Source organism: Littorina saxatilis, linkage group LG6 (genome assembly GCF_037325665.1).
Source record: "Littorina saxatilis isolate snail1 linkage group LG6, US_GU_Lsax_2.0, whole genome shotgun sequence".
Taxonomy (NCBI): Eukaryota; Metazoa; Mollusca; class Gastropoda; order Littorinimorpha; family Littorinidae; genus Littorina; species Littorina saxatilis.
Genome location: NC_090250.1, coordinates 24,373,283 through 24,400,531, shown reverse-complemented (window position 1 = coordinate 24,400,531; position 27,249 = coordinate 24,373,283). Strand labels below are relative to the sequence as shown.

Here is a 27,249-nt window from a genome sequence, read left to right as displayed (position 1 = left end):
ATACCGGCACGGTTGGCCTAGTGGTAAGGCGTCCGCCCCGTGATCGGGAGGTCGTGGGTTCCAACCCCGGCCGGGTCATACCTAAGACTTTAAAATTGGCAATCTAGTGGCTGCTCCGCCTGGCGTCTGGCATTATGGGGTTAGTGCTAGGACTGGTTGGTCCGGTGTCAGAATAATGTGACTGGGTGAGACATGAAGCCTGTGCTGCGACTTCTGTCTTGTGTGTGGCGCACGTTATATGTCAAAGCAGCACCGCCCTGATATGGCCCTTCGTGGTCGGCTGGGCGCTAAGCAAACAAACAAACAAAAAATGGACAAAATATATCGTGCTCCGTCTCAGCGTACTTACTTATGACATTTTTATGTATTTACATTTTGTGAGTTGTACCGTGAAAAGTCCCGCTCTAAGAAAAATAGAATATGTGTGTAGCCTTTACATAGTTAACGACGGAATGGACACTTTCAATTTCTTGCGGTATTATAAGACAGCTGGAAATGGACGGGCTGTTCGCTATGACATTTTGTTCATCAGTTTAGTTCCCCTTTCAACTGATTCCTGCAAGTCTCCTGACGGGGGAATTTCGTATTACATTAATTTCGGAAGTTTCACCTATGTCAAACTTCTAAATAAATTCAGAAAAAATTCCTACTTTGCACAAAAATCTGATAGACTGCCGATTGTCTCCGTGTGTTCAAATGTAGGATGCTCGTATTCCATGACAAATTGTTAACACATCACAAGATGTTGATCTTGTTCGCTGGAATGGGGGTACCTTTAATACCTGTGTGTGAGAAATGGAGGGGCGGGAGGGAGAACAGATTGATTCAAAGCAAGTATCGACGTGCTTTGCATCTGCAACTCCATCGACATTTTCCACCGGCACGGTTGGCCTAGTGGTAAGGCGTCCGCCCCGTGATCGGGAGGTCGTGGGTTCCAACCCCGGCCGGGTCATACCTAAGACTTTAAAATTGGCAATCTAGTGGCTGCTCCTCCGCCTGGCGTCCGGCTTTATGGGGTTAGTGCTGGGACTGGTTGGTCCGGTGTCAGAATAATGTGACTGGGTGAGACATGAAGCCTGTGCTGCGACTTCTGTCTTGTGTGTGGCGCACATTAAATGTCAAAGCAGCACCGCCCTGATATGGCCCTTCGTGGTCGGCTGGGCGTTAAGCAAACAAACAAACAAACAAACAATCGACATTTTCCAAAATAAAACGTTGTGACCGTGTGTCTTTCGGACAGTAAACGTCAGACGTAACGGCAAGCTTAAACGTTAAGCCGCGTTAACACAAGACACGTGTTGTGTTCGTGGACGTCTTGCAGTGTGGCACTATTTTTGTGGTTTCGTCATTCATACCGTACGCTTTTTGTAGATGTAAGAATTCATGTTTTTCTGATGGTGTTTGAGGTGTAAGAGAAAGAAGTTTCAGTGAGGAAAAGAAGATAATCGAATTGAAAAGTTCTCCTTTTACGATATTGCAAGACAGTTTTCATTGTTGACACACGCAAATCCGAAAAACATAGGCTGTTATGATTCCCAAAACAAGAATGTCATTGATGTTTTGTGATCAAATTAATTCAAGAGCACTTGCGTTGGAAATATAATACAACATGAACAGACGTGTTCAAGCGTTTCGGAGTTGTGTTTCAGATGCTGTTTATAGATGTTTCTGCGATTGCCGTTTTGGGATTTTCGTCCTCAATAAGCCCTCTGGGTATATTTCTTGTGGTATATTTCGCCTGTCTTGTTCTCTTTGTTTTCGAGAAGCTTTGGGCAGAGACCTGTGTATCTGCCTGCTTCAAAGTTCGTTTTCAAGTTGGGTTGGGTTACGTTAAAGGATTTTCGAGGTTCTAAAACGTCCCGTTTCATTTGTTTTCAGACATGAACACCTTGCGATATTTCTTCAACTTAGGAGTGGAGGTAAGTCACGATTGTGTGTGTGTGTGGGGGGGGGGGGGGGGAGGTTGGTGTGGCATACGTGCGTACCGATTCATTCTTTGCGAGTGTGTGTGTGAAAATATTCATTCTTATTGTGCCTGTGTGTCAGTATGTGTGCGTGTCAAGCTTCATTCTTCGTCTCTGTGTGTGCGTGTGTGTGTTTTTGATGCCAAGTAATTTTTATTGGCTCTTGGTGCATGTGATATCTGTATAGCCTGTGCGAATTTACGTTTGTTTTTTGTCCACTCTTTGCATGTACCTACAGCAGATGCACGCTCTTGAACGTGTCAGGTTGTTTTGTCACTTTTATAAAGGTTTAAAGTGTAAACGCTTAAAATGTCTATTAACCTAGGCAGGCTTTACCTTGGATTGTTGACTGTTAACATATGCCTTTTCAGGCAAACCCATTACATTTCAAAACACTTTTGCTTTGAATTGTGGCGACGTCCGCACATGTTGCATTTACAAGTATTTTAGCCAAAGCGGAGTTTACCTTTCACTTAAGTTTCGGCACGGAAATGGTGAACAGAATTTGTAAAAATACAGTCGGTATGTTTTTTTTAAAGCGAGATCAAAAGAGTTTGATCGCAAGATTTATTTCCACGAGTTTTGACTTATAGTAGAGCGTAGAGATTAGTTCATCAGCTGGCACCGGCGATTGAAAATAAATAGCGTGTGTGTGTAACTGTATGACTTATTTACCCAATTAATTGAAGACATGTTTACAATAATACATGCCGCCCCCCCCCCCCCCTCTCTCTCTCTCTCTCTTTCTCTCTCTCTCTCTCTCTCTCTCTCTCTCTCTCTCTCTCTCTCTCTCTCTCTCTCTCTCTCTATCTCAAACACACACCAGGGTTCCCACAGGTCATGGAAAACCTGGAAAGTCATGGAATTTGATTTTTAATTTTCCAGGCCTGGAAAGTCATGGAATTCCAATTCAAGTCATGGAAAGTCATGGAATTTAACAAAAATAAGAAAGAAAAAAAATCAACCTTTGAAATGACAGGACCAGCAAACATTACCAATAATCTGACTGCGTAGCAAATGCTTGCCTTGCTTGTCGAAGAGACACTGCGTAGAAACTGACTCAAATTCAGTGCAAAGCAAGCCAGTGTCAAAACTGGCAGTGACAAGACGTAAAAAGTTTGCGTGTTCGGAAATGGCGACCTGTGGATCTAGTCATGGAAAATGTTATTGAGGCTCATGGAAAGTCATGGAAAAGTCATGGAATTTTGTTTCTAAAAACCAGTGGGGACCCTGACACACACACAATGAATTATGAATTAAAACACACAAAAACACAACTATTACGACTGCAACCTGGGACAGTCTAATGTTGCTGAATATGCTAAATACAGTAAACCCTCCCACTGACGACCTTGAAAATGTCCAGAAAAATCGGTCGTAAAAAGGAGGGGTCTTTATTGGGAGTTTGCGAGGTATAATTGTTTTCACAGGGGTGGCAACTGTTTAACGTTTGTCAGTTCAGTCTTGAAAGTTGTCCGTTATCCTATTTTTGTTCCCATTTTATGTGCATATGGATAAGCATGATGTACGTGCATACATCAGCGCACAGACGGGCAGACATAACACAAACACACACACACACACACACACACACACACACACACACAAACACACACACACACACACACACACACACACACACACACACACGCGCGCCCCTGCGGTCTCATAGGTAAAACTCAGTGATTGACCCTGGGTAAGAAAGTCAGTGTCTGAAACCTGGGACAGGAAGAGTTTCCTCTCAAACATCAAAGGATACCGTCCCATAGGTAAAACTTGCTCATCGCCAAGTATGGGTCATTGACCCGAGGTCTCAGTTGGTGAGCACACACTACACAGCAATTCATTATTGAGTTGTCGTTCTAACTGCCCCTACCCAACCCCTCCTATCCACCCCTTCCCGCCCCCCCCCCCCCCCTACTTCGAGGGCAGTCCTTCATTTGTGACAGCAATAGGTGAGAAGATGACAGCCGTAGGCCACTGGACTTGCACGCATTACTGACTACAGACAACCACCCTTAACGCGTGACTAATGGCGTGCATGTTTCGCGTGTGCTGGGTTAAACTTTGACACTCACTGGTTAAAAGGAAAGGTCAAAGTCGTTATTGACCCTAAATTGGTAGGTCGGTTGTCGGAAAAAGGAGGGCGTCGTTCTTGGGAGGTTAGTTACAGTGTGAAAAGCATCCGTGCCGAGAAATTCGGTCGGCAAAAGGAGGGGGTCGTTCTTGGGAGAGGTCGTTACGGGAGGTTTTACTGTAATACGTGTGGATCAGTGTTCGCGTGCTCTGGCCTGCGTCTATGGCTATGTGTGCGTTTACTAACATTGTCTTACAGTGCATGTTGACTGCTGTTTCAGTACTTTCGTATCAGCGCCAACATGCAGCAACAGCAGCAGCAGTCCCAGCAGCAGAGCTACCTGGCCAGTTCCCCGCTGCCCCAGCTGATCCCCAGCGGACCCCCAGCCTCCTCCGTCATGATGGCGCTAGACCAGGGTGCGTCCTTTGTCACGCCAGACCCGCCTAAACACAAAGGGCACGCCTACACCACGCCCACAGGCGCCAAACCCACACCCACTTCCCACACAACGCACAACGGGCGAGGTGGCGGCAGCAGCGGCGGTCAGGAGGCAGTCAGCAGGTCGGAGACGATGGAGATGTCGAGCGACCTATCGGACAGCGGCTGCACCAGCTGCGGGGAGGGGGGCCAGGGCGGGGAGGAAGAGGTGGACGCCCAAATGGAGCTGGCCAGCAACCGCACGGACGAGGATTCGGGCTCGACGCAGGGGGAGGGGGAGGGGGGGTCTGAGAAGGGCGGGACGCGGGTGAAGGGCAAGCGCAAGTACTACATGTACGGGCCGCACAAACTGATCAAGCCCATCAAGGACATCCCGCCCCGCTTCCAGATGATGCTGGCGGAGAACAGCGCGGCCAAGGCGCGGTGCGAGGGCCAGCCCATCTACATGCAGCTGTCTGCTGCCGACCTGATGGCGATTGAGCAAGGCATGGACCCCAACACCGGCCTCAACGCTGACGCCCAGTGCTTCTACCCCACCCACCAGTACGACGCCGTCATGGTGGACGACTCGGGGCTGACCACCTACAGCACGGCCACCCACCCTCCCCCCATCATGATGCACCCTCCCCCCGTCATGCAGGTGGCTGGTGGGCAGACGCAACTGACCGTAGTCAACACCTCTCTCACTTCCTGCTCTTCCTCTGCTTCCGCTTTGCCCCCGCCTGCCGTTTACCCTCTGTCTGCTGCTGCTGCTGCCGCCTCCTCTGTAGCCACTGTCCGCTCTGGTGACGGGAAACTCGTGTCTCTAGCCGCTAATCTGTCCACGGGCAAGGGCCCAGCACACTCGGGGCACGACAAACGGCCTGAGGAGTTTGCTCGGCCCTCGTCCGGCAAAGGGGCTGACGTAGCCAACTCCCCTCGTGTGTCTGTCTCCTCTCTGTCTATCAACGGTCCTCCCCACTCCTACCCCGCCTCCACCAGCATGCTGCCCCCTCCCCCTCCGGGCCCATTGCATGCAGGCCACGCCCCTACCTCCGCCCCCGGTGGTGGAAAGCAGTGTTTTTACGTCTACCCCTCTCACTCCACAGGTTACCCCACAATGCCGGCCACACCTCCACAGGGCCAGGGACTGTCTCAGGGCCAGGTAGTGTACGTGATGAATCCCCATCAGGGCTACGGGCCCGCCCCGCCCTGCACCGCCTACCAGCCCTCCCTCATGGGCCCGCCTACTCACACCATGGGCATGCCGTGCCCGCCGGTAGCCGTGCAGTGATTGGATGAACAGAACGTGTTGTGCAATGAACAATGCAGCCTGTCATTCGTCGAACAGACATCGAAAGAGGAGTGCCAGAAAGAATCTCAAAACGGCTGACAGTTCGTTAAGCTAAGGATACCATACTACAGCACAGGTCTTTTTTCTGAGAACAATTCTCTCTCCAGAGACTCGCATCGACCTTGCCATTTGTTGAGATGGATGGGCGTGGTCTCGCGAAGATCACGTGCTTGACAGAATTTAAGTTTACACTGTGCATGGCTCCCAAAAGTGTTTTTCTCACTATGGTGATGGTGGTGACTGGATCTTTGAATACTGACTTTGTCATGGATGCACTCATTTTGCCTGTCTTGTATATCTTGCTTCTTCTGTAGCTCGGCAAAATGTTGATTTTTTCTGTTAAGAGAACATGCCAGTAAACTCGTGTGACAGCGCTCACTCAAGCTGCATTTTAAACATTTTGTCTGTGATGTCACGTTTGTCTGATAGCTGTATAGCTGTGTTATCGTAAACAAGACTCGTTCATACCCAAAGCCAAATGGCGACAGAACATCCACACTGTCGCTCTGATTGTTGAAAAGTATTGGCATGTTCTCTCTTTCTTGTTAACCGCCTTTTCCTTCCATACCTTTTGTAGATCTACTATGGTGAAGGTGCTTGTGCTTTATATCTGTTTAATCCTTCTGTTCACTAATCCACACCACGCGGTTAAGATTATGCAGTTGACATATGACTTGACGCCTTTTTATGCGGACGTGTACCTTGACAGATGCATAGTGTGTCGTTTCTAAGCACAGACAATCATCAGACGTACATGCAGCTTCACATTACAATACGCTCTAAAAATGACCCAAAAAAGGTATCTTTCAGAAGACAGTTCTGTTGGGAAAAGTGCAACTTCCGAAAAATTCGTATAACGAGCGACATGCCTTCTATTCGGGTTTTCTAGTGTGTACATTTGAAGACGTCATCTACTGCGTCATATCCGCATTTGATTTGAAGCAGTCTGAATTCACCAAGTGGTGTGCCTACATGTGTGGTGTGCCTACATGTGTGGTGTGGCTTTAACACGAAGGCCATGGAATGACGGAAATTGGCTCTAAAGATTTGATGTGTTTTTCCCCATGAGAACAAAATGCTAGTGCCGAGTTCAGTGTTAACTCCGATACAACGAAAGAAATCGTCTGTCCTCCAGAAACTCTTTGTACCAATGCAAACGTTTCCATTTACGCACGACTGACGATGATTGGCAGATATGACATATCACATTCTGTATTAGCATAATGAAACTTCAAGGAACAATATGCGACCATTGATTTTGTAGATTATGATTGTTGAATGTTGACTCCGCGAATAAAGATTCAAGTTTGTTCTGTTGTATTTTAGGTGATGGTACCTCAGTGATTTAACGTTGTCTTTTACATTTTAAGTGTGAACATTTTGATCTCACTCAGAAGTGGGCTGCTGATATTCTTTGCTAACGAAGGACTATGTAACTGTTAACAGACTGAACCTGCAGTCCTTAAACATCCAAAATGAATTAAACGTTCAAAGCATAATTATTGATGTGGAGCTCAGGGACTCTGGTTCCGCACTGTATACCCTACATGGCAAGAGCGATAAAACAAAAAAATTCAACAATTTTTTTTTAAAGTCTTGCAGTCTGAAAAACAATTATGCAAATGTTAGCGGTGTTATTTGACATTTTGCATTTATTCTGTAATAAAAATCGACGTGTATTCAGAAAGGTTAATTACAAACCTCGAACACGCAATTTGAAGCGTGTTGGTTACTGACCATTAAAGAATTACTGTCATTTACTTATAATGCCTTCCGACTAACGGATTCTGTTTCTCCTTTTACCCTTGTTAAGTGTTTCTTGTATAGAATGTAGTCAATTTTTGTAAAGATTTTAGTCAAGCAGTATGTAAGAAATGTTAAGTCCTTTGTACTGGAAACTTGCATTCTCCCAGTAAGGTAATATATATGTACTACGTTGCAAGCCCCTGGAGCAAATTTTTGATTAGTGCTTTTGTGAACAAGAAACAATTGACAAGTGGCTTTATCCCATCTTCACCCTTTCCCCGTCGCGATATAACCCTTCGTGGTTGAAAACGACGTTAAACACCAAATAAAGAAAGTTATAATGCCTTCAACCTGGGCTAAGCAGGAAAACGCACTTCACTATGATCATTTTCAAAAAGTTCACGGGATGCAAATGTCGAAATTTGCTTTTGTGTCCATTTTCACGGTTGAGCCAATAAGTTGCAGTTTGGTGTTCTTAAATAGCTTCATTTGTGTTCTGAGATTATTATTATTGACTTAGCAAGGGTCAAGGCCGTGACAAAGAAATCTCAGTGTAGAGCCAAAATACTCATCATTTGTAATATGATAAGACAGTGGTTGATGGTTTTTTCTGTGCCAGGCTCTCATAATTATGTAACAAGTTTGTGCCTCGTGTTTTTTTAGAGATTAGTATGAGGTCCTGTGTGTCCTACAGAATTGTTGGTGCTACATGTAGTAACAATCCTGTTAACTCCTGTTATATGAATATATAAGTATGCCAGTAATGGATTTATCAAACGTGATTTATCGTTTATCCAAACGGCGTCTTGGGAGGTGAGATTGTAAGCTCTTTCTTCCTGAAGTTACAGCTTATGATCACTTTTTTTCCAGGTTTTCTGTTTATAGGCCTGTGAATTAAAAAGAAATTTTGTTAACAATAGATATGACTCGTCGTCGGGAAAGATTTGTTGATGTGGTGCATTTCAGCACTGATGCGACGGGCGCAGTGACGTGGTGGTAAGACGTCGGCCTCCTAATCGGGAGGTCGTGAGTTCGAATCCCGGTCGCTGCTGCCGCCTGGTGGGTTAAGAGTGGAGATTTTTCTGATCTCCCAGGTCAACGCAGACCTGCTAGTGACTTAACCCCCTTCGTGTGTACACGCAAGCACAAGACCAAGTGCCCACAGAAAAGATCCTGTAATCCATGTCGGAGTTCGGTGGGTTATGGAACCCAGCATGCCTACTCGACGAAAGCGGAGTGAAGCGGAGTGAAGCGGACTAGGCTCTCAGAGTATAGTGTGGGGAACCCAAATGGGCAAACGAGCTCACACGTCCCCAGAATTTCTGGAACGCTGAAGAAGAAAGAAGAACTGATGCATATTACGCTATTCTTGTTGAAAAACAAACACGTGCTGTTGAAGTTCAAAATAATAATACAATGGTGTAGTTTGTTTTACACATTCTCTTTGACACTACATTTCCTTCGCTGCATTCCGATTATTGTGTACGGATTCTGTTTAACTTGGGTTTTTTTTCCGTCTATAGGAGGATTAAGAAAGTACATGATATAGTTGTGTTATTTTTTCTGTGTTGCTTGAGAGCAATACGGATGACAATGTATGTGTTCATTTTTGTTATGAACCATGTGTTATTTGTGTGTGAACCATGTGTTAATATTTTTGTGAACCATGATTGTCTTCCATGATTTGTTAGGTTTTTATCAAAGGCGAATTAGCGATATCTCGTTTCAGAGAAAAATATCGTGACTGTTTTTAAAGCGATTCGCGTTTGAACGTTTCTCACCTAACGTCCATTTCAAAATGAAAGTGCCAAACACGAGCACATAAAATCATTATTATTTATATAACAGTGTGAAATATGTATATAATCTGTGAAAATTAATGCTGTTGTTGTACAGTCGAACCTGTCTAAAGAGACCACCCAAGGGACTGAGCCAAAGTGGTCTCTTTAGACAGGTGGTCTTTTTAGACAGGTTCGCCATTTGTACTTTGATAATGTGACTGTGTAGGCTGAAAGAAGCTGTGAGTATGGTGTACTTGATCGGAAAGTTGAAGACTTTTGACTGATATAATGAAGACAGACGTGGTGAAGAGTGTTTGAAAGCAGTATTAAGGTGATTCGAACGAAGCAGGACTTTGCAAGCTAGAAGTGGCGTGTTGAAATCTGCAGTGCCCGATTTATCAAGCATCATGTTTGGGTATTTTTAAAGAGTTGTCCGTTAATTTCAAGTCACAGTCATTTCACGGTCGACGATGTTTCTGAAAGTGACGAGAGAAAGACACAGTCAGTATTATTCTTTACAACCGATGTTTGCTGCTGTTTTAAATTTTGCGCTGTTAAGGATTCTTCTAGGTCAAGAACTTATGTAGCTGCCTTGTCAACTAACTTGTCTGTAAACAAAAACATTTAAACAAGAAGGAGCAGGAAAAACTGAATATATTTGGTAGTTGAAAATCGTAAAGCAGTTTTTTGTGTGTTGATTTTAAATATTCTTAGGTTTTAACATTGCATTCAAGTGTTTGGACATTTTCAGTGGGATATTTTTTCAGTAGAAGATGATAAAAGGAGGAAAAGAAACGAATAAATGTCTTCGCTTCACCCTCTGAAGGCTTTGTTGATAGCTGATAACAGGATATTGGATTTAGTGACGAAGATGCATGTAGCTGAAGGATATTGGTTTGACGAATAGGTATGGAAGCATTTGAAGTGTTTGAACATGATGATGCACTGCGTACGAGTGTTGGCTTGAGTTGATAACTTGGTACCTGGAGAAGAAGGGAATGAATGTCTTCTTCGGCTGTACAGTCAACGCGAGTTTGTACATGTATGATTCATTTGGCAGTTCTTAATTGTTGATGGTGTTGCTCCTCGGTAGTTCTTAAACTTGTTGAGGATAATGCTCCTGATGAGTCATTTCAAATTCAACAAAAAACGATACTTACGATTTGAAAACGACGTTAAACACCAAATAAAGAAAGAAAGAAAGAAATACTTACGATCATGTCTGATTTTATTAATGTTCTGATTCATTTTTGTTTGTTTATCTTTGACGATGGTTGTTGGTGTATTAATCTTTCCTGTAATGCATAACGACCTTTTCTGCCTATTTTGTCTATCATTCGTTCACACACTTTCATGATTAAACTTCTTGAACAAATCTTGGATTGACTGTAAACAAAAACGAGAGAGAAAGTGTGTGTGTGTGTGTGTGTGTGTGTGTGTGTGTGTGTGTGTGTGTGTGTGTGTGTGTGTGTGTTGGACTAACCACCTACAATGCACTCAAACACCCCCCCCCCCCCCCCCCCGCGGGTTAGGGGGAAGAATTTACCCGATGCTCCCCAGCATGTCGTAAGAGGCGAAAACGAATTCTGTTTCTCCTTTTACCCTTGTTAAGTGTTTCTTGTATAGAATATAGTCAATGTTTGTAAAAAATTTAGTCAAGCAGTATGTAAGAAATGTTAAGTCCTTTGTACTGGAAACTTGCATTCTCCCAGTAAGGTCATATATTGTACTACGTCAAGTTGCAAGCCCCTGGAGCAATTTTTTTATTAGTGCTTTTGTGAACAAGAAACAATTAACAAGTGGCTCTATCCCATCTCCCCCCCCCCCCTTTCCCCGTCGCGATATAACCTTCGTGGTTGAAAACGACGTTAAACACCAAATAAAGAAAAGAAAGAAAGAAAGCACTCAAACAAGGGAAGTCAAAGATAACAAAACTAAAAACACGCCTGCCTTGTATAGTTGCTACACTACAGAAAGAACACTTCGATCCAAACCGTAAGTGAAATTCTTATCATAACGCACTATCGCATGTGCTCAAGCTGTTCGTAACATACGGTAGTGAAATAAATCGTCTCGATCACAGAAGATTGATTTTCAACGTAAACGGGCCCATCAAGAAACGCTTGCCTCGTTTTTTATATTTCGTCGCGATATAACCTTCGTGGTTGAAAACGACGTTAAACACCAAATAAAGAAAGAAAGAAAGAAAGTTTTGTTTTGTATTACTAGTAGTATAAAAAGGAGTCTCCACCTAAAAATAATGTACCCATTTTCATTTAATTTTTTGCGACAGACGTTGAAATTTACGAGGTTATTAAATCGGATGACGTTTCTCAGAGGGGGTCGGCCCGCTATTGTGCGAATCTTTAGGGTTAGGGTTAGGGTTAGATTCGCGCAATAGCGGCCCAGCCCCTCTCAGAGTACTGTGATGACGAAATCCATAATGGAGGGCGCTTATTTTAACCAGATCGGCGGTGTGTACATTGAATTTCGACAGGAGGGACGTTGTTTTCAAGCTACGAAGCTAAAATGCAATCCCAAAGTCCGGCTTGGGTCAAAGAATAGTTCGACCAAAATTTCAATCATAGTTTGGCCAAAACCCCTCGGCCGAGGAAGTGCTAACACGTACATTATCACATACACACAAGCCCACTTAACCTTATTTAATTGCATATAACGGATTTTCTTCCTTTGGGCTTTTTTTCCATCCAAACACAACATGTGTATACATGGTTGGATTTAGAAGATGATAAAAAATAGATCTGGCAGTGAGCACAAATTTGACTTTCATCACAATTTTGATGAACTAATTAATTAATTTATTTTTGAGAAGCTGATATGCAATCCCATAGTTCGGACTCGGTAACAGATTGTTTGGCCAGAACTCAATCAAATGGATTTGAAAATGAGATCGCTTCAGTGCCGCCTCAACTTCTCTAAAAAGCCGGATTTGACGTCATCAAAGACTCTGTCTATCGGGTAAACAAACTCAAGTTGTGGGGATAGCATCTGGAAGAATACTAGTTAAGTTTCATGCAGATGGGACCAGTTGTTTTCCGGCTGGGAATCGCTCTACACACACACACACACACACACATTTGCCGCACACAAACACACAGCACGCACGCACTGACATACACACACACACGCGCGCGCGCGCACACACACACACACACACACACACACTGGCATAGTGGGGTACGTGTATGACTAGAGCAGCCTTACAACCGTTCATTCGCAAATACCCTAAGCATTCAACATGGGCCGGATCATTAGAATGACAAAGTCAATGCAATGCACACCAGGATGGCTTGGGACAAAACAGAACTCGCCCCGTTTTGTTGCACGTGTTTCTTGCGGATGCCAAGCCCTATGTCACTGTTGGTGGTAATCCATGACTGTGCCACACTGACTGAATGGCCCGTGAGTGCCCGAAGGACGCGACTTGAGGTGTGGGTTCTGGTCAGTGTTTGCAGTTCAAAATTATACCTCTGCATACCCACCGTGAGAGATGGGCCATCTCGATCCCACACGCACAAACACCCCCCCCCCCCCTTCCGTCCACCCCAAGACACCCACACACGCCTACACACACCTACAAAGACTTCCATACACACATACGTACACACGCACATACACATACACACCAACATAAACACACACACCAACGTACATAAATAAACTCACACATACACACTGGCACACATTATACACACACACAGACACACACACACACAGACACACACAAACACTGACACTGTGACACATACACTGACGCACACACACACACACACACACACACACACACACACACACACGAGTTCTTGTCATTCGCGTCCGATTGACTGACACTGATTTACAAATACATCGACCCAATGGTCTTTATAATTATAGTAATAGTGGACAGACAGACAAATAATTAAAGGAACAAATGAAAGAAACTTATCTGAGAATGTGTTTGGTCCGATCCGGAATAAAAAAGAATTAAAAAAATATTTTAAAAAAAACAGATGAAGAACACAGAAAGGTAACGGGGAAAATCAAGTACATCCGAGCAACAAGAGTTGTTGTGACGTTTTTGAAGCAGCAAAACACTCAAGTTCATTCTTTCTTCATTTTTACCGTCTCAGCATCGGGGATACTCTGCGACTGTGTATGTGTTTGTGTGTGTGAAGCAAAACACTCGATTAAATCTTAAGCGCGAGAATAAATAAATGTATCCGACATGCCATTGGAATGAGGCAGTACAAGACCAAGTCCGACTTTGTCGGACGAATTAACCCTATCAGTCCGACAACTTTCCAATCGCTGTGCAGGGGAAGTAACTCTGTGCGGAGACAGCACTTCCGGTTTACCCCACGTTTTGGTTTGTCGGTTCTGTCTGGCAGAAATAAATTTCACAGATTGAGTTGACAACAACAGACAAGCAATATGTTCAAGAAGTGAGTAACTCCCTGAATAAATCCAGGAATTGTGCGTGTTATAAAGGGGTCGAACCAAACTCGATCTCAACCATATTGTGCCGGCTCTCACTCGTTTCAGTGTGTATAAATATATTGATTTGAAGAGAAAAGTCACGTTGGGAACGCACATAAACAGAGAGCGAGAGAGAGAGAGAGAGAGAGAGAGAAGAGAGAGAGAGAGAGAGAGAGAGAGAGAGATACGTAATCGAACGTGTAATCCGTTGCAAAATGTGTACTAGACTAAGTCACTGGCTGAGACATTCATACACGATCATGTTCATTTCTCAACAAATAAAATGGGCAAACCTATTTCCGAGCTTCTGTTCTGGGAACTCGGCTCAGACTTTCCAGTGTTTTTGTTTCAGAGCGGTTTTCAGCAATGGATCATTTAAAAAAAAAAAGAAACATGTGTTTGTTTTGTTGTCTCTGTCGCAATCCATTTAACCACACACCTGACACTTCTCCTTTGAGAATATGACGACAAGTGTTTTTAGTTTTTTGTGTGCTTTGTTACTGTTAGTATGTTAGTTTTGTTACATTTTAATTTTATAATTGTACTGTTTATTTTATTCATTCAGGCATTGGTATCTTTCATTTTTATCATTATGTTTCAGCAGAGTAAATTATATCATCTTATGTTCATCTGTGAAGGCACAAAATTTGGAATGAAGCTGTACAACCAAAAAAGGTCCATGGACAATACTGATAACTATTGCTCAATACAAATTACAATATTACACAATATTTGAACATTGTTAATCTGGATGTTTTCTCAGAGTCTCGGACTCAGATATGTGTTATTGTTACATACGTTACTTTTTAGACCAACAGAAATCTTAAAACAATCGGGTTTCAAAACAGGTATTAAATAAATGGAGGATTTGAATATGAAATATATATATATGTGAGAGAAAGTAACTAGTAAGGTGTTAATTGGGGGAAGATATACAATCAGGGACCTTAAAAGGAGGTTCCAAAGTACTACCATACATTGTGCATTTGACAAGGAATCTGAGGACCTGTGTATCATGCATGTTCAGGTATTTGAACACATCACTGCCACTGGAAGTGGAAGGTACAGTTTTTGCTATTTGACAGTGTAGTCGATCCATATTAATGTGTGTTACTGTGTTCTTGCAGATTTATTGCCAAAGAGATGGTGACAGACACTATTTATAGTCATTCCATATTAATGTGTGTGGCTGTGTTCTTGCAGATTTATCGCCAAAGAGATGGTGACAGACACTATTTATAGTCATTCCATATTAATGTGTGTGACTGTGTTCTTGCAGATTTATCGCCAAAGAGATGGTGACAGACACTATTTATAGTCATTCCATATTAATGTGTGTGACTGTGTTCTTGCAGATTTATTCCCAAGGAGATGGTGACAAATATCAACAACGCAAAATCCTCAGTGCAGAAAGGAATCAGACATCAGGTGCTGGATCAGATGCCGTTTGCTGAAGACTACATAGACCAGATTCTGCCAAAGAAGGAAGCTCTCAAAATTGTCAAGTGGTTGGTACACATGTCCTAGACCTGTCTTACCTTGCTGTTATCAGTATTTTTGCCCTCTTTCATTACGATGCTATGGTATTTCTGTGGGTCTCCACATGTGTTTGTTTATAAGGCGGAAGTGACCTCCCCTTGTACACAATAGGCCCTCAGAGGAAGCCTACGGACAGACTAGAATAGAACATGCACATAACACAGAATGTCTGCACAGCACACACACACACACAGCAATACAGCACACCGTCTTGTACCTCCTTCTGCCCTGCCGAAGTCGGGGTATCCTTTTTAATCCACCGAACAATTAATATCCACAGCCATGTGTGTCTCCTGCCTCCGAACACACACGCTACAGAGCTCGACTCGATGTGCGCAGTTTCGTATAAAAATTATTTTCCAAATTTCCCCACTGTGTTTTATAAAATAATCATATTATGAAAGCACATACATTCTTATCTTAGTTGTTATGTATTCATTGTTAGTAAACATCGGCATTATTCATGTTTTACTTTAAACGCAATCATTGTTATTTATAGATCACAGGCACCTGATGTAAGTAGGTCACACACGTGTAAATGTTGTGCCCAGTCCTTGTTTTTGTTTCTGTTATTATTTTAGTTAGCAGGTCTAGTTGAGCACGTATTAAGTATCATGTACCCACTACTAGTCATTGTGCATTTTAGTTAATGGACTGATGATGTCATTTGTATGGAGTCGACGCACGTGCGAGGATATGTATGTGTGGGAGGGGGGGGGGGGGGGGGGGGGGCGCGGGAGATGGAAGCTAGCTGTATGTTATGTAATGTATATATTGTGTGTGATACGTGGAAATGTGATACTATTTATTTGCATGTATGATACAAGTACAAATGTGATAATTGTAGGCTTATACTAGTGATTACTGTGTGTGATACATGAAATGTGATATGAATGCTGTTTTTATATGTTATACTCTTACTTTCTCCCAAGCGCAAGACAAATTCTTCTATGAAAATTGAAGCCAATAAAATTTGAGTTGAGTTGTTTCGCTGCACGTGTGTCTTTTTGTGGGGTGGCATTGTAAATCTTAAGACTACATAGATCAGATTCGGCCTAAAATTAAAAAGGAAGCTCTCAAAATTGTCAAGTGCTTGGTACACAGGTTTTGCTGCATATGTGTCTGTTTGTGGGGACTCATAAACACTACTTGGTTGGAACATTGTACAGTGGACCCTCCTCCATTTAAGACCTTCAAAAAATCTGAAAAATCAGGTCTTAAAAAGGAGGAAGTCTTAAAATGGGGGGAAAATATACTGAGGTTATGAATGGAAAGTCTAAGAAAACAGGTCTTAAAATGGAGGGTAAATATACTGAGGTTATGAATGGAAAGTCTAAGAAAACAGGTCTTAAAATGGAGGGTAAATATACTGAGGTTATGAATGGAAAGTCTAAGAAAACAGGTCTTAAAATGGAGGGTAAATATACTGAGGTTATGAATGGAAAGTCTAAGAAAACAAGTCTTAAAAGGGAGGAAGTCTTAAAAGGGGGTTCCAGTGTAAAACTTAAAATCAAGTTCAGCCTGAAATTGTTATAAGGAAATTAAAAAGTCATAAGCGTTTGCAGGAAACTATTCTGGCATGTTATAACTTAGACCATGAATTATGAAGTAGCTAATGTTTGCATTGGATTAGATGTGTTTAAATGTGATTTGCAATTTGTAGAGAATGTAATGTTTTAGGATGGAGATCATGGATCACATTCTGCTGAACAACAAACAAGAAAGAAAAGAATTGTTTCTCACTGAATTACGGGGGACCAAGGTCAAAATTTTCATTTTCTCTGTGCGTCCATTGATACTGTAGGAGGTTGCAGGTACAATTCTCCCCATGTATTTGATGTAAACTAGTGGCTTTTAGGAAATCCATTCATAAATTAAAACAATCCAAGTCTACACAGAAAGCGGTCAGGATGTTGAATTTTGGTATGTGTTCAAGTGGACTCCAATTTTGGAGTTTTGGAGGGGTGATCTTGTAAAATCCTGAGCAGATGAGAGCTGGTGAGCAGAACTGTTTTCGCGCGAAGGACTGTGCCTTTACGATTCATAAATTAGTTTACGAGCTAAGTGTACTGTTTATGTTTCAGCCAAGACCATATTGAAATTCTAGCGGCTCAGAACGGAGAGCTGCTGTTCTTCAGGCACCGGGATGGTGATCTTTATCCCACACTCAAACTTCTCCACAAATGTGAGATTTTACTTTTTCTTCTTCTTCTTATTCGCTGATTTCACTGTTAACACAAGCGCAGAGAGCATGCATGGATTACTGTGGTTTGCGCTATATAAGCTGTCATTATCATTATTATTATTATTATTATTATTATTATTATTATTATCTACTATATAATACTGGTAGGATTTTCGGTGGTTTTTCGATTCCTGTCACCAAACCGCGCGGATTTGTGCCTTCTCCTTCGGTTGCTATGCCAACGTGACCCAGGAAATCGATTCCGCTAGGTCCCGACTTCCAATTTTGTCCACGAACAAAGTTTGAAGAGGTTTGTCTCGCAAATTTGAGCAGACAAGGTGAACTTTGACCTGAACTTTGACATCGCGGCGAAAGAGATCTGTGATTGGTTCTTCTTCAACTTTCGGTTCGACTAAACACGCGACCGCACCTCAGACGAACCTAGCTGTGTGTTTTATTTCTCTACCCCAGACGAACCTAAAATAATAAGAAGATAGATAGATCTGTTTATCTGTTAATGGAACTCCAAAATATTCCATAGATTTGTTTACTAAATAGTTCGAAACATTATCACCTGATAAGTCGCCGTATAACCTTATAGGTTCCAGCGACTAAATATTTTCCCCCGGTGCAACCATAGACATGTACGTCATCATGATCTCCCCTTAATTTGACCGTTATTTTGGCTGTCTTAGTGAAATGGTAAGATATATCTCTATGTTTTTTACATGTAAGTGTTCGGAAAAAATACAGTTATAGCAGTTATGTACAAAAATAAGCAGCATATGCTCTTTTCGCCAAAGTAAAGTCCTTTTTTCTTCTGGTTTCTTATATGTGTCACAGCACACCGCAAGCTTTTAGGCGAATAGCAAGTGAGTGGTATATATATATCATCAATTTTATAGTAGGTAACGGTGTAAATTAGTTGCCATGTTCATGTCCATTATACGTTTTCCATATTCCATATGTGTCATTTAATTGTGTGTTGCTTGATGCCATGTATGTATGTGTGTGTGTGTGTACATGACTTTAAATAAGCATGGATTGGATGTGTGCACTCGATTGTGTGTGTGAACCATGTATATATTTTCTGTTGTCAATTACATATGTTATACTATGCGTTTGAATCATTAAGTATTTTAGACGTCATACTTTTTTTCGTATCTGCACGATGGCTTTTTACCCGTTTAAATTTTAATGCTTCCAACTTTCAAAGCGCTGCACGGCTGGGAAGAGATGCGCACTTTTATCACTGTTGTTCATGTAGACGTAATCATGGATTTATGCAAACGTCATACCTGCTGTATTTTATTTTGTTTGTTTGTATAGTCGCGTGCGGTCGCGCAGTCTTTTTGGTCAGTTCCGATTACCTCCCATTGATGCGAAAACCTATATGACTGTTTTTTGTTATTTTTCTCTCTGTTAATTCACCAGTGGCTATGTAACATGTGTTACAGAATTGCACCGGTGTAAGGGTTAACATTTTATTTTTCACCAAGAGAATATAATTCATTATATGCGGGATAATGTGCGGGGGGGGGGGGGGAGGTGCAAACAACATTTTCACAACCTTATAGGTTCCAGCGACTAAATATTTTCCCCCGGTGCAACCATAGACATGTACGTCATCATGATCTCCCCTTAATTTGACCGTTATTTTGGCTGTCTTAGTGAAATGGTAAGATATATCTCTATGTTGTTTACATGTAAGTGTTCGGAAAAAATACAGTTATAGCAGTTATGTACAAAAATAAGCAGCATATGCTCTTTTCGCCAAAGTAAAGTCCTTTTTTCTTCTGGTTTCTTATATGTGTCACAGCACACCGCAAGCTTTTAGGCGAATAGCAAGTGAGTGGTATATATATATATCATCAATTTTATAGTAGGTAACGGTGTAAATTACTTGCCATGTTCATGTCCATTATACGTTTTCCATATTCCATATGTGTCATTTAATTGTGTGTTGCTTGATGCTTGATGCCATGTATGTATGTGTGTGTGTGTGTGTGTGTGTGTACATGACTTTAAATAAGCATGGATGTGTGCACTCGATTGTGTGTGTGAACCATGTATATATTTTCTGTTGTCAATGTTGTCAATTACATATGTTATACTATGCGTTTGAATCATTAAGTATTTTACACGTCATACTTTTTTTCGTATCTTCACGATGGCTTTTTACCCGTTTAAATTTTAATGCTTCCAACTTTCAAAGCGCTGCACGGCTGGGAAGAGCTGCGCACTTTTATCACTGTTGTTCATGTTGACGTAATCATGGATTCATGCAAACGTCATACCTGCTGTATTTTATTTTGTTTGTTTGTATAGTCGCGTGCGGTCGCGCAGTCTTTTTGGTCAGTTCCGATTACCTCCCATTGATGCGAAAACCTATATAAGAAGATAGATAGATCTGTTTATCTGTTAATGGAACTCCAAAATATTCCATAGATTTGTTTACTTAATTTTTAAAAGATAAGTTCGAAACATTATCACCTGATAAGTCGCCGTATAACCTTATAGGTTCCAGCGACTAAATATTTTCCCCCGGTGCAACCATAGACATGTACGTCATCATGATCTCCCCTTAATTTGACCGTTATTTTGGCTGTCTTAGTGAAATGGTAAGATATATCTCTATGTTTTTTACATGTAAGTGTTCGGAAAAAATACAGTTATAGCAGTTATGTACAAAAATAAGCAGCATATGCTCTTTTCGCCAAAGTAAAGTCCTTTTTTCTTCTGGTTTCTTATATGTGTCACAGCACACTGCAAGCTTTTAGGCGAATAGCAAGTGAGTGGTATATATATATCATCAATTTTATAGTAGGTAACGGTGTAAATTACTTGCCATGTTCATGTCCATTATACGTTTTCCATATTCCATATGTGTCATTTAATTGTGTGTTGCTTGATGCCATGTATGTATGTGTGTGTGTACATGACTTTAAATAAGCATGGATGTGTGCACTCGATTGTGTGTGTGAACCATGTATATATTTTCTGTTGTCAGTTACATATGTTATACTATGCGTTTGAATCATTAAGTATTTTACACGTCATACTTTTTTTCGTATCTTCACGATGGCTTTTTACCCGTTTAAATTTTAATGCTTCCAACTTTCAAAGCGCTGCACGGCTGGGAAGAGATGCGCACTTTTATCACTGTTGTTCATGTAGACGTAATCATGGATTCATGCAAACGCCATACCTGCTGTATTTTATTTTGTTTGTTTGTATAGTCGCGTGCGGTCGCGCAGTCTTTTTGGTCAGTTCCGATTACCTCCCATTGATGCGAAAACCTATATGACTGTTTTTTGTTATTTTTCTCTCTGTTAATTCACCAGTGGCTATGTAACATGTGTTACAGAATTGCACCGGTGTAAGGGTTAACATTTTATTTTTCACCAAGAGAATATAATTCATTATATGCGGGATAATGTGCGGGGGGGGGGGGGGGGGGAGGGGTGCAAACAACATTTTCACAAGCACATAACCAACAAAATGACATCGCATGCGCAGCACACAAAGTGCGTAGCACGGGTACCACTAGTTATTATTATTACTCTAGTGTCACAGGCTATAGCTGGCTATTTGTTCCAAAACACAATGATCTGTCACTGTTAATGTAATCCATTTGTGCAGTTTTTCCTTTTTTTGGGGAGGACTCTTGAAAATTTATCTCAAGACATTTACTATAAAAACGAGACGCTGAGGTCATGTTGACTGAACTTTGATCATCATGCAAAAAAAATCCAGACAAAAATGGGTGTGAAAACTGACCTCAATTCTTTTTCAATGTGTTCTGCAAACACACATGTATGTCAACCTGATCTAATTCAAATGCACAGATAGCTGTTCACTGAAAGTTGTCACTTGTGACGCCTTTCAAAGACATGAAACAGGAGGATGGGTGTTTTTTTCTACAGAAAATACACATCAAGGTAATTGTACATATTATGTTCATCCATTCCATTTAACAAGCCATTTTGAACAAGTGTTGAGGATATTATCAGCAAGAAAACTAGAATGACTACAATATACTGACAATGTCACGTGTGACACAGGCATGGAAACGCCACCTTGTGTCGTTGTCTAAAAATTAGTAGTTTGTTACAGATTTTATTAGCTTGAGTATGGGTGATGCTGAGCACATATTGATACAGTTAAAAAATAAATGTGATTTGTTTTGTGTAAGTTTTATGTTATTTCTCTTTTTGCCTTGAGCAATGTAGTTTTTTTGTTCATGTTGAGTCTGTTTAAATTATCTCCCCCTGTTACCTTTGACAAGGATGACAGTAACCATGTTGCCTGTGTAAATTTTCTTGAATTTGTTTGCTAGTTAACAATCATTTTCATAACTTATCATTATCACATGAACATTAGCAAAACTGTATTTATTCAAAGATGTTGCTCAGATTGTCTCCCCTTCCTCACGTTTGACAAAGTAGTCATTCAATTTTCAGCAATTTTTGGAAGTTTGTTGCAGTCTATGGTGTCACTGTTTTTTCACTGAGAAAAAGTTTGGAAACTCTGCCAAAATGACAGCACAGTTGTCAGCAGTTTGAAACAAGACAGATTCAGTATAAGCTTAGCTCGTAGTGTGGTCCCAATTGTTTCTGTTGTACCATATAATAATGCCACCCCATGTTTTCGGAATAAAATCTTGTTTAAACCAAATAAAACAGTGTTTATCCAACTGCCAATGTCAGAGGTCATCACTGCTAGTAAACACAAATTGAACACAGCTTAGACTTGTACAGTGGAACTGCCCTTTTAAAACCTAAACAAGTCAGAGAAATCCCCCCGCGGGTTAGGGGGAAGAATTTACCCGATGCTCCCCAGCATGTCGTAAGAGGCGACTAACGGATTCTGTTTCTCCTTTTACCCTTGTTAAGTGTTTCTTGTATAGAATATAGTCAATGTTTGTAAAGATTTTAGTCAAGCAGTATGTAAGAAATGTTAAGTCCTTTGTACTGGAAACTTGCATTCTCCCAGTAAGGTCATATGTTGTACTACGTTGCAAGCCCCTGGAGCAATTTTTTTATTAGTGCTTTTGTGAACAAGAAACAATTAACAAGTGGCTCTATCCCATCTCCCCCCTTTCCCCATCGCGATATAACCTTGAACGGTTGAAAACAACGTTAAACACCAAATAAAGAAAGAAATTCAGAGAAAAACGGGTCTTAAAAAGGAGGGAGTCTTAAAATGGCAGTAATTTGACACAGGTTATGAACAGAAAGCCAGAGAAAAAAGGGGGGGGGGGGGTTCCACTGTAACATAAATGATATAAACTAAAGCTAAATCCCGCGTCTTGTTGCAGATCCCTTCATCTTGCCGCACATGCAGGTGGACAAAGGAGCGATAGGCTTTGTGTTGAGCGGTGCCAACATCATGTGCCCGGGCCTTACCTCCCCTGGAGCACGCATGACCAGAGTCGACAAAGACACCGTCGTTGTATCCTTGCGTTTTAACAGCACTGCCCAGTGTTGTTGAGATGGTATAAAGGGCATACCAGTGTTGCTCTCAGACTTTAGTCATACACGTTGGTCTGATCCCTGGCCGGTCGACCGTCCGATAGTTTTGACATGTAGGAGGTTTTCTGAACAAACCAATGTAAGGTTTTGGTAGCCAGGACATTTGGACCTATATTTATTTTCAATGTACAAATCCTACCTCTGTCATATCAACCAAATTAAATTTTTACATTATAGGAAAATGGTGAAAACCTGCCCAAGAGACACCATCAGGCATGACATTGCTGATTTTGGTGTTTCCAGATTATTTCACATGAGGCTGAGTTGTATTAATGTGAATCCCCCAAGCTCATTATCAGTTACAAATGGCGTCTTAAGGAATGGGCTGAGGATTGATAGGCCATTGTTGCGTTACCAGGCATGAGGTTTTGGGCATTTTCAAGCTACAGAGCCAGCTCTTGAGATCCCCAGATTGCATGATTTTGATACATTTCACCCCAAGTTATCCATGATAGCATGCTTTTAGACTTAAAAAATAAATAAATTGTGATCTCATGCCTGGTAACAGTATGTTCAAATAAAGCAAAATGCCTCATAAAACCTCAGTATTTGTCACAAACTGTTTGTGTGACGTCTGTAGTCCTTTGATTAAGATGCAGTTTGTTTTTCCTTAATGACTGACCAGGCAATAATGGCAGAAGGCAAGGACACAGCTATAGCCATCGGCTTAACCAAACTCTCAACAGATGACATGTAAGTTCTCTTCTTGATAGCCGCTTTTTTATTTCTGTTGGCAGCACTAGCAACCTGTATGGGGGCCCGGAAGCTCAGTTGGTAGAGCACTGGACTTGTGTATCGGAAGGTTCGATTTCGGGGCGGGACGGACACGGGTCAACTTTATGTGCAGAACCAAAGATGGAAGCCATGTCCCACCCCTGTGTCACCACAATGGCACGTAAAAGTCCTTGGTCATTCTGCCGTAAGTGCAGGTGGCTGAATACACCTAAACACGCATACACCTGGGTAGCGCTACTCGGTTGCTGTTAGCTTTCTACTGGGAGGAAGCGACCCGAATTTCCCAGCGATGGGACGATAAAGTAATGAAAATGAAAAAAAAATGGTGTGAGGATCAGTTGTCGTCTCTTGACGTCCAAATACTTTATTTGTTTGTTATTTGTTAAATTTGTTTGTGTGAACTTAGCAAGCTTGACTGTTAATATGATGTTCAGATCGAATATAGAATCAGTGAGTGACCCCAAAGATGTAAGCGTTCTTTTAATAAAAAATAAAAAAAATAAAAAAATATTTTTTAATCCCAGAAAACTTCAAACACAGTTCTTCCCGTAGCTGGCTGCGACTTTCATGTTCGACGTGATGTGTTGTGCCCCAAAAGACATTCTTGTGCTGTGCTCTGTGAGAGGTGTTTTCTTTGTGTTTAATATTATTTTGTTTGGACCTAGCTATTGATGTGTACATTGTTGTTAAACAGTTGTTTGTTGTATGTGTATCGGGGTTTGCTAGTGTGTGATAGGGTTCGTGTCCGTCTGTAGATGTTAGTTTCTTTGTTGGTCCTGTGTTGACAACTCTTCGACAAGCGCTTAGAACTGTACCCACGGAATACGCGCTATATAAGCTTCATATTGATTGATTGATTGCTTTGGGTACTCACAACTGCAGGCAGGTGGGTTACTTCCCTTTGAATGATAGAGAAAAGTTTATGTGAAGAGGGCATACAATATAATACTGGAATTTGTCCTTGCAAAAAACTGCTCTGTTACCATGTAAATTAAAACAGATAATAATGTTTGTTCTTATATTTTAATGTTGCATAAGGAGCAATGATTTTTCATGATATTTTCATTGTGGTGTTTTTTTCCGTTATCCTTTGAGACAGTTTGTTTTCGGGTTTATTTTTCGGTAACATATTAGTCAAACACTGGCAATGGCTCTGTTGTTTCATTTACAAAAAAAGGAATGATGAACTGTGCCCGAATGCCTGAAACAGATGGTTGACTTGCTTCATTTTGCATTTAAAAATCAAAAACATCTGTTGCAGCATCAGCAAGAACAAAGGTGTGGGCGTGGAAAACATACACTTTTTGAATGACGGTCTATGGCAGATGAAGGCCGTAAAATAGCGACGTCTGTGTGTGCGACTTGCGTGTCGGTTGTTGTGTACTGTCTGGTGGAGTGTGTGTTGTGTCCACATTCAAAACTCTCCATGTGTGATAGACAGACTTGTGCTTAAAGAGCACCCTTGGACTTGACATCATGGACGCTCTCTTATCTTGTTAGTCAGTCTGTCTGCTGTTGCTGATGCTACCACTTCGGAATAGCTCTGTTGGGTTTGTATGGGCTGTGAAAGTGTGAGTACTCTTGCTTTTATTGAGACAAACTTTCCCACGTGACATTATAGGCCAGAAACTAGTGAGGGAAGTGTCTGAAACAAGTGGACACAGAGCATGTGAGGAAAGATTGCTTCAATGAAAGCAGGAGTATTCACTCTTTGACAAGCCATACATACCTGACAGAGTTATGTCCGGAGTTTGTCTTTTGTTGGGGGGATGGGGCTGAGGGATGAGTGATTGGTTATAACAATAGCTTCCTCATTTACTGGACTGCTAATGGTAGAAAAATTGACTTGTTCTTTTTTCTAAACTGATAAAAAAAAGATATAGATGTATGATGTAATACATTCAATCTTTTAGTGTCAAGACAATGTATGATGTATGGAAAAACTGTTGGTTTTTCAAAGTTGATGATAGTGTCATCAACACTGGGGGGGGGGGGGGGGGGGGGGGGGGATGGAATGGGAATAGGTAGGAATGTACAATTTAAAAGACATCAGATTTTTTTTATTGTCCACGCAATACAAATCATTTTTGGAAAATTGGCGCTTTCTCCTAGCTTTCTCCAGGTGAATAAATAATAAAAGCAGATAGATTTATTGTTTCATGTAGACGCATTACATGATGAAGTTATGAGGAGACTGATCTCTTGCATTCGTAAGTGTGATGCAGTGATGGATGATGTAATTGGTTTGACAGGTTCTTGTCCACTGATTGTTGGGTTTCAACTCTCATGGTTCTCTTTAACTTATGATTTAAAGGCACAGTCCTTTTTGTGAAAACAGTTTGCTCACTATCGCAGATCTATCCAAGCTTTTACATGGGGTAAGACCATCCCTCCACTTGGTCACATACTCAAAATAAACACCCTGTTTGCTTGCTATGATAAGTTGGAATTTTTTTATGAATTAATTTTTGTTATACGAAATTAATTCTTCCAAAAAGGACTATGATGCACAGAGAGCACCCAGGCTGTTCATTGTGTGTATGTGACCAAGTGGAGGGACAGTCTTATTCAATGTAAAAGCCTGAGCAGATCTAATGTGGTGAGCAAACTGTGTTTTCACAAGAAGGAGTGTGCCTTTAAAATAGCAAACACAGTATTGGTAGCAGAACATCTGAACTTTAACTGGTAGCTTTCATTTCTCTGACTGCATCACATTTTGATGGAATACTTGCTTTTTGTGGCATCCCTGTCAAACTGCAATTGGTGTCATCGGTTTATTAGTCAAAGTTGGTTGGGAATTCCTAAGTGTAGGAAGGCAAGATGAGGTGTTTGGTTGAGAGTAAGAGTTCTGCATATTACACATGTAAATGAAATTATGTGAATTAATTTATATGATATGAACACATCTCTGATTTTGAACTGACATGCCTTTATAATTTCAGTGAAACGTGAACTAGACATACTCTGGTGATGTCTGAAGAGAATAAAGATTTTGTGGGAAGAATCAGTTTTGTGCAGTTTAATTAAAGGCACAGTACGCCTCCCGTAAACCATCACAGATATTGTCAGGCTTTTACACACAGTACAAACACCCTTTCATTTACACACTCACCGCTTTTGAACATCCTAGGTGCCCTACGTAAAGAGCGAGCAATTTTCAAAGAATTAATTTTGCGGACTGTCATAACAAAATCGGACGATGCGTTTTGGCGCTAGACCTAACTTTTAAAATCTAAATAATAAATTGACAGCTTGTTACACAAACATTCTTAAATCATAAAAGAATTCTTTTTTCATCAAGACAAGATCAGTACAATTCTAAGTTTGAAAAAAGAAAAGCCCGGAAGCAGGGTCACGCAAGGTCGTGGTTCTCGTAGCATACGACGGTAATACTATCGCCAGTTCCTCTGAACAGTCAAAAGCTCTCGCTAGAGTTCGTGT

General features: G+C 41.4%; 2 protein-coding genes across 2 annotated transcripts in view; both read left to right on the top strand.

Annotated features, from left to right (window-relative positions):
* Positions 1–10,715, top strand: part of LOC138968802 (uncharacterized) — a 98,372-nt gene extending 87,657 nt beyond the window's left edge. The window contains exons 12-13 of the mRNA XM_070341447.1: positions 1,879–1,919; positions 4,322–10,715. Coding sequence (XP_070197548.1) covers positions 1,879–1,919; positions 4,322–5,752 — 1,472 coding nt within the window. The 3' untranslated portion in view covers positions 5,753–10,715. The remainder of the gene's footprint in view (positions 1–1,878; positions 1,920–4,321) is intronic.
* Positions 10,716–13,659: 2,944 nt separating this feature from the next.
* Positions 13,660–26,812, top strand: LOC138968801 (malignant T-cell-amplified sequence 1-like). The gene is made up of 6 exons (XM_070341446.1): positions 13,660–13,781; positions 15,171–15,323; positions 17,439–17,539; positions 22,860–22,993; positions 23,699–23,766; positions 25,070–26,812. Exons 1-6 carry the CDS (start codon positions 13,771–13,773, stop codon positions 25,149–25,151), a joined length of 549 nt encoding a protein of 182 aa, XP_070197547.1. The 5' UTR covers positions 13,660–13,770; the 3' UTR covers positions 25,152–26,812.
* The last annotated feature ends 437 nt before the right edge of the window (positions 26,813–27,249 follow it).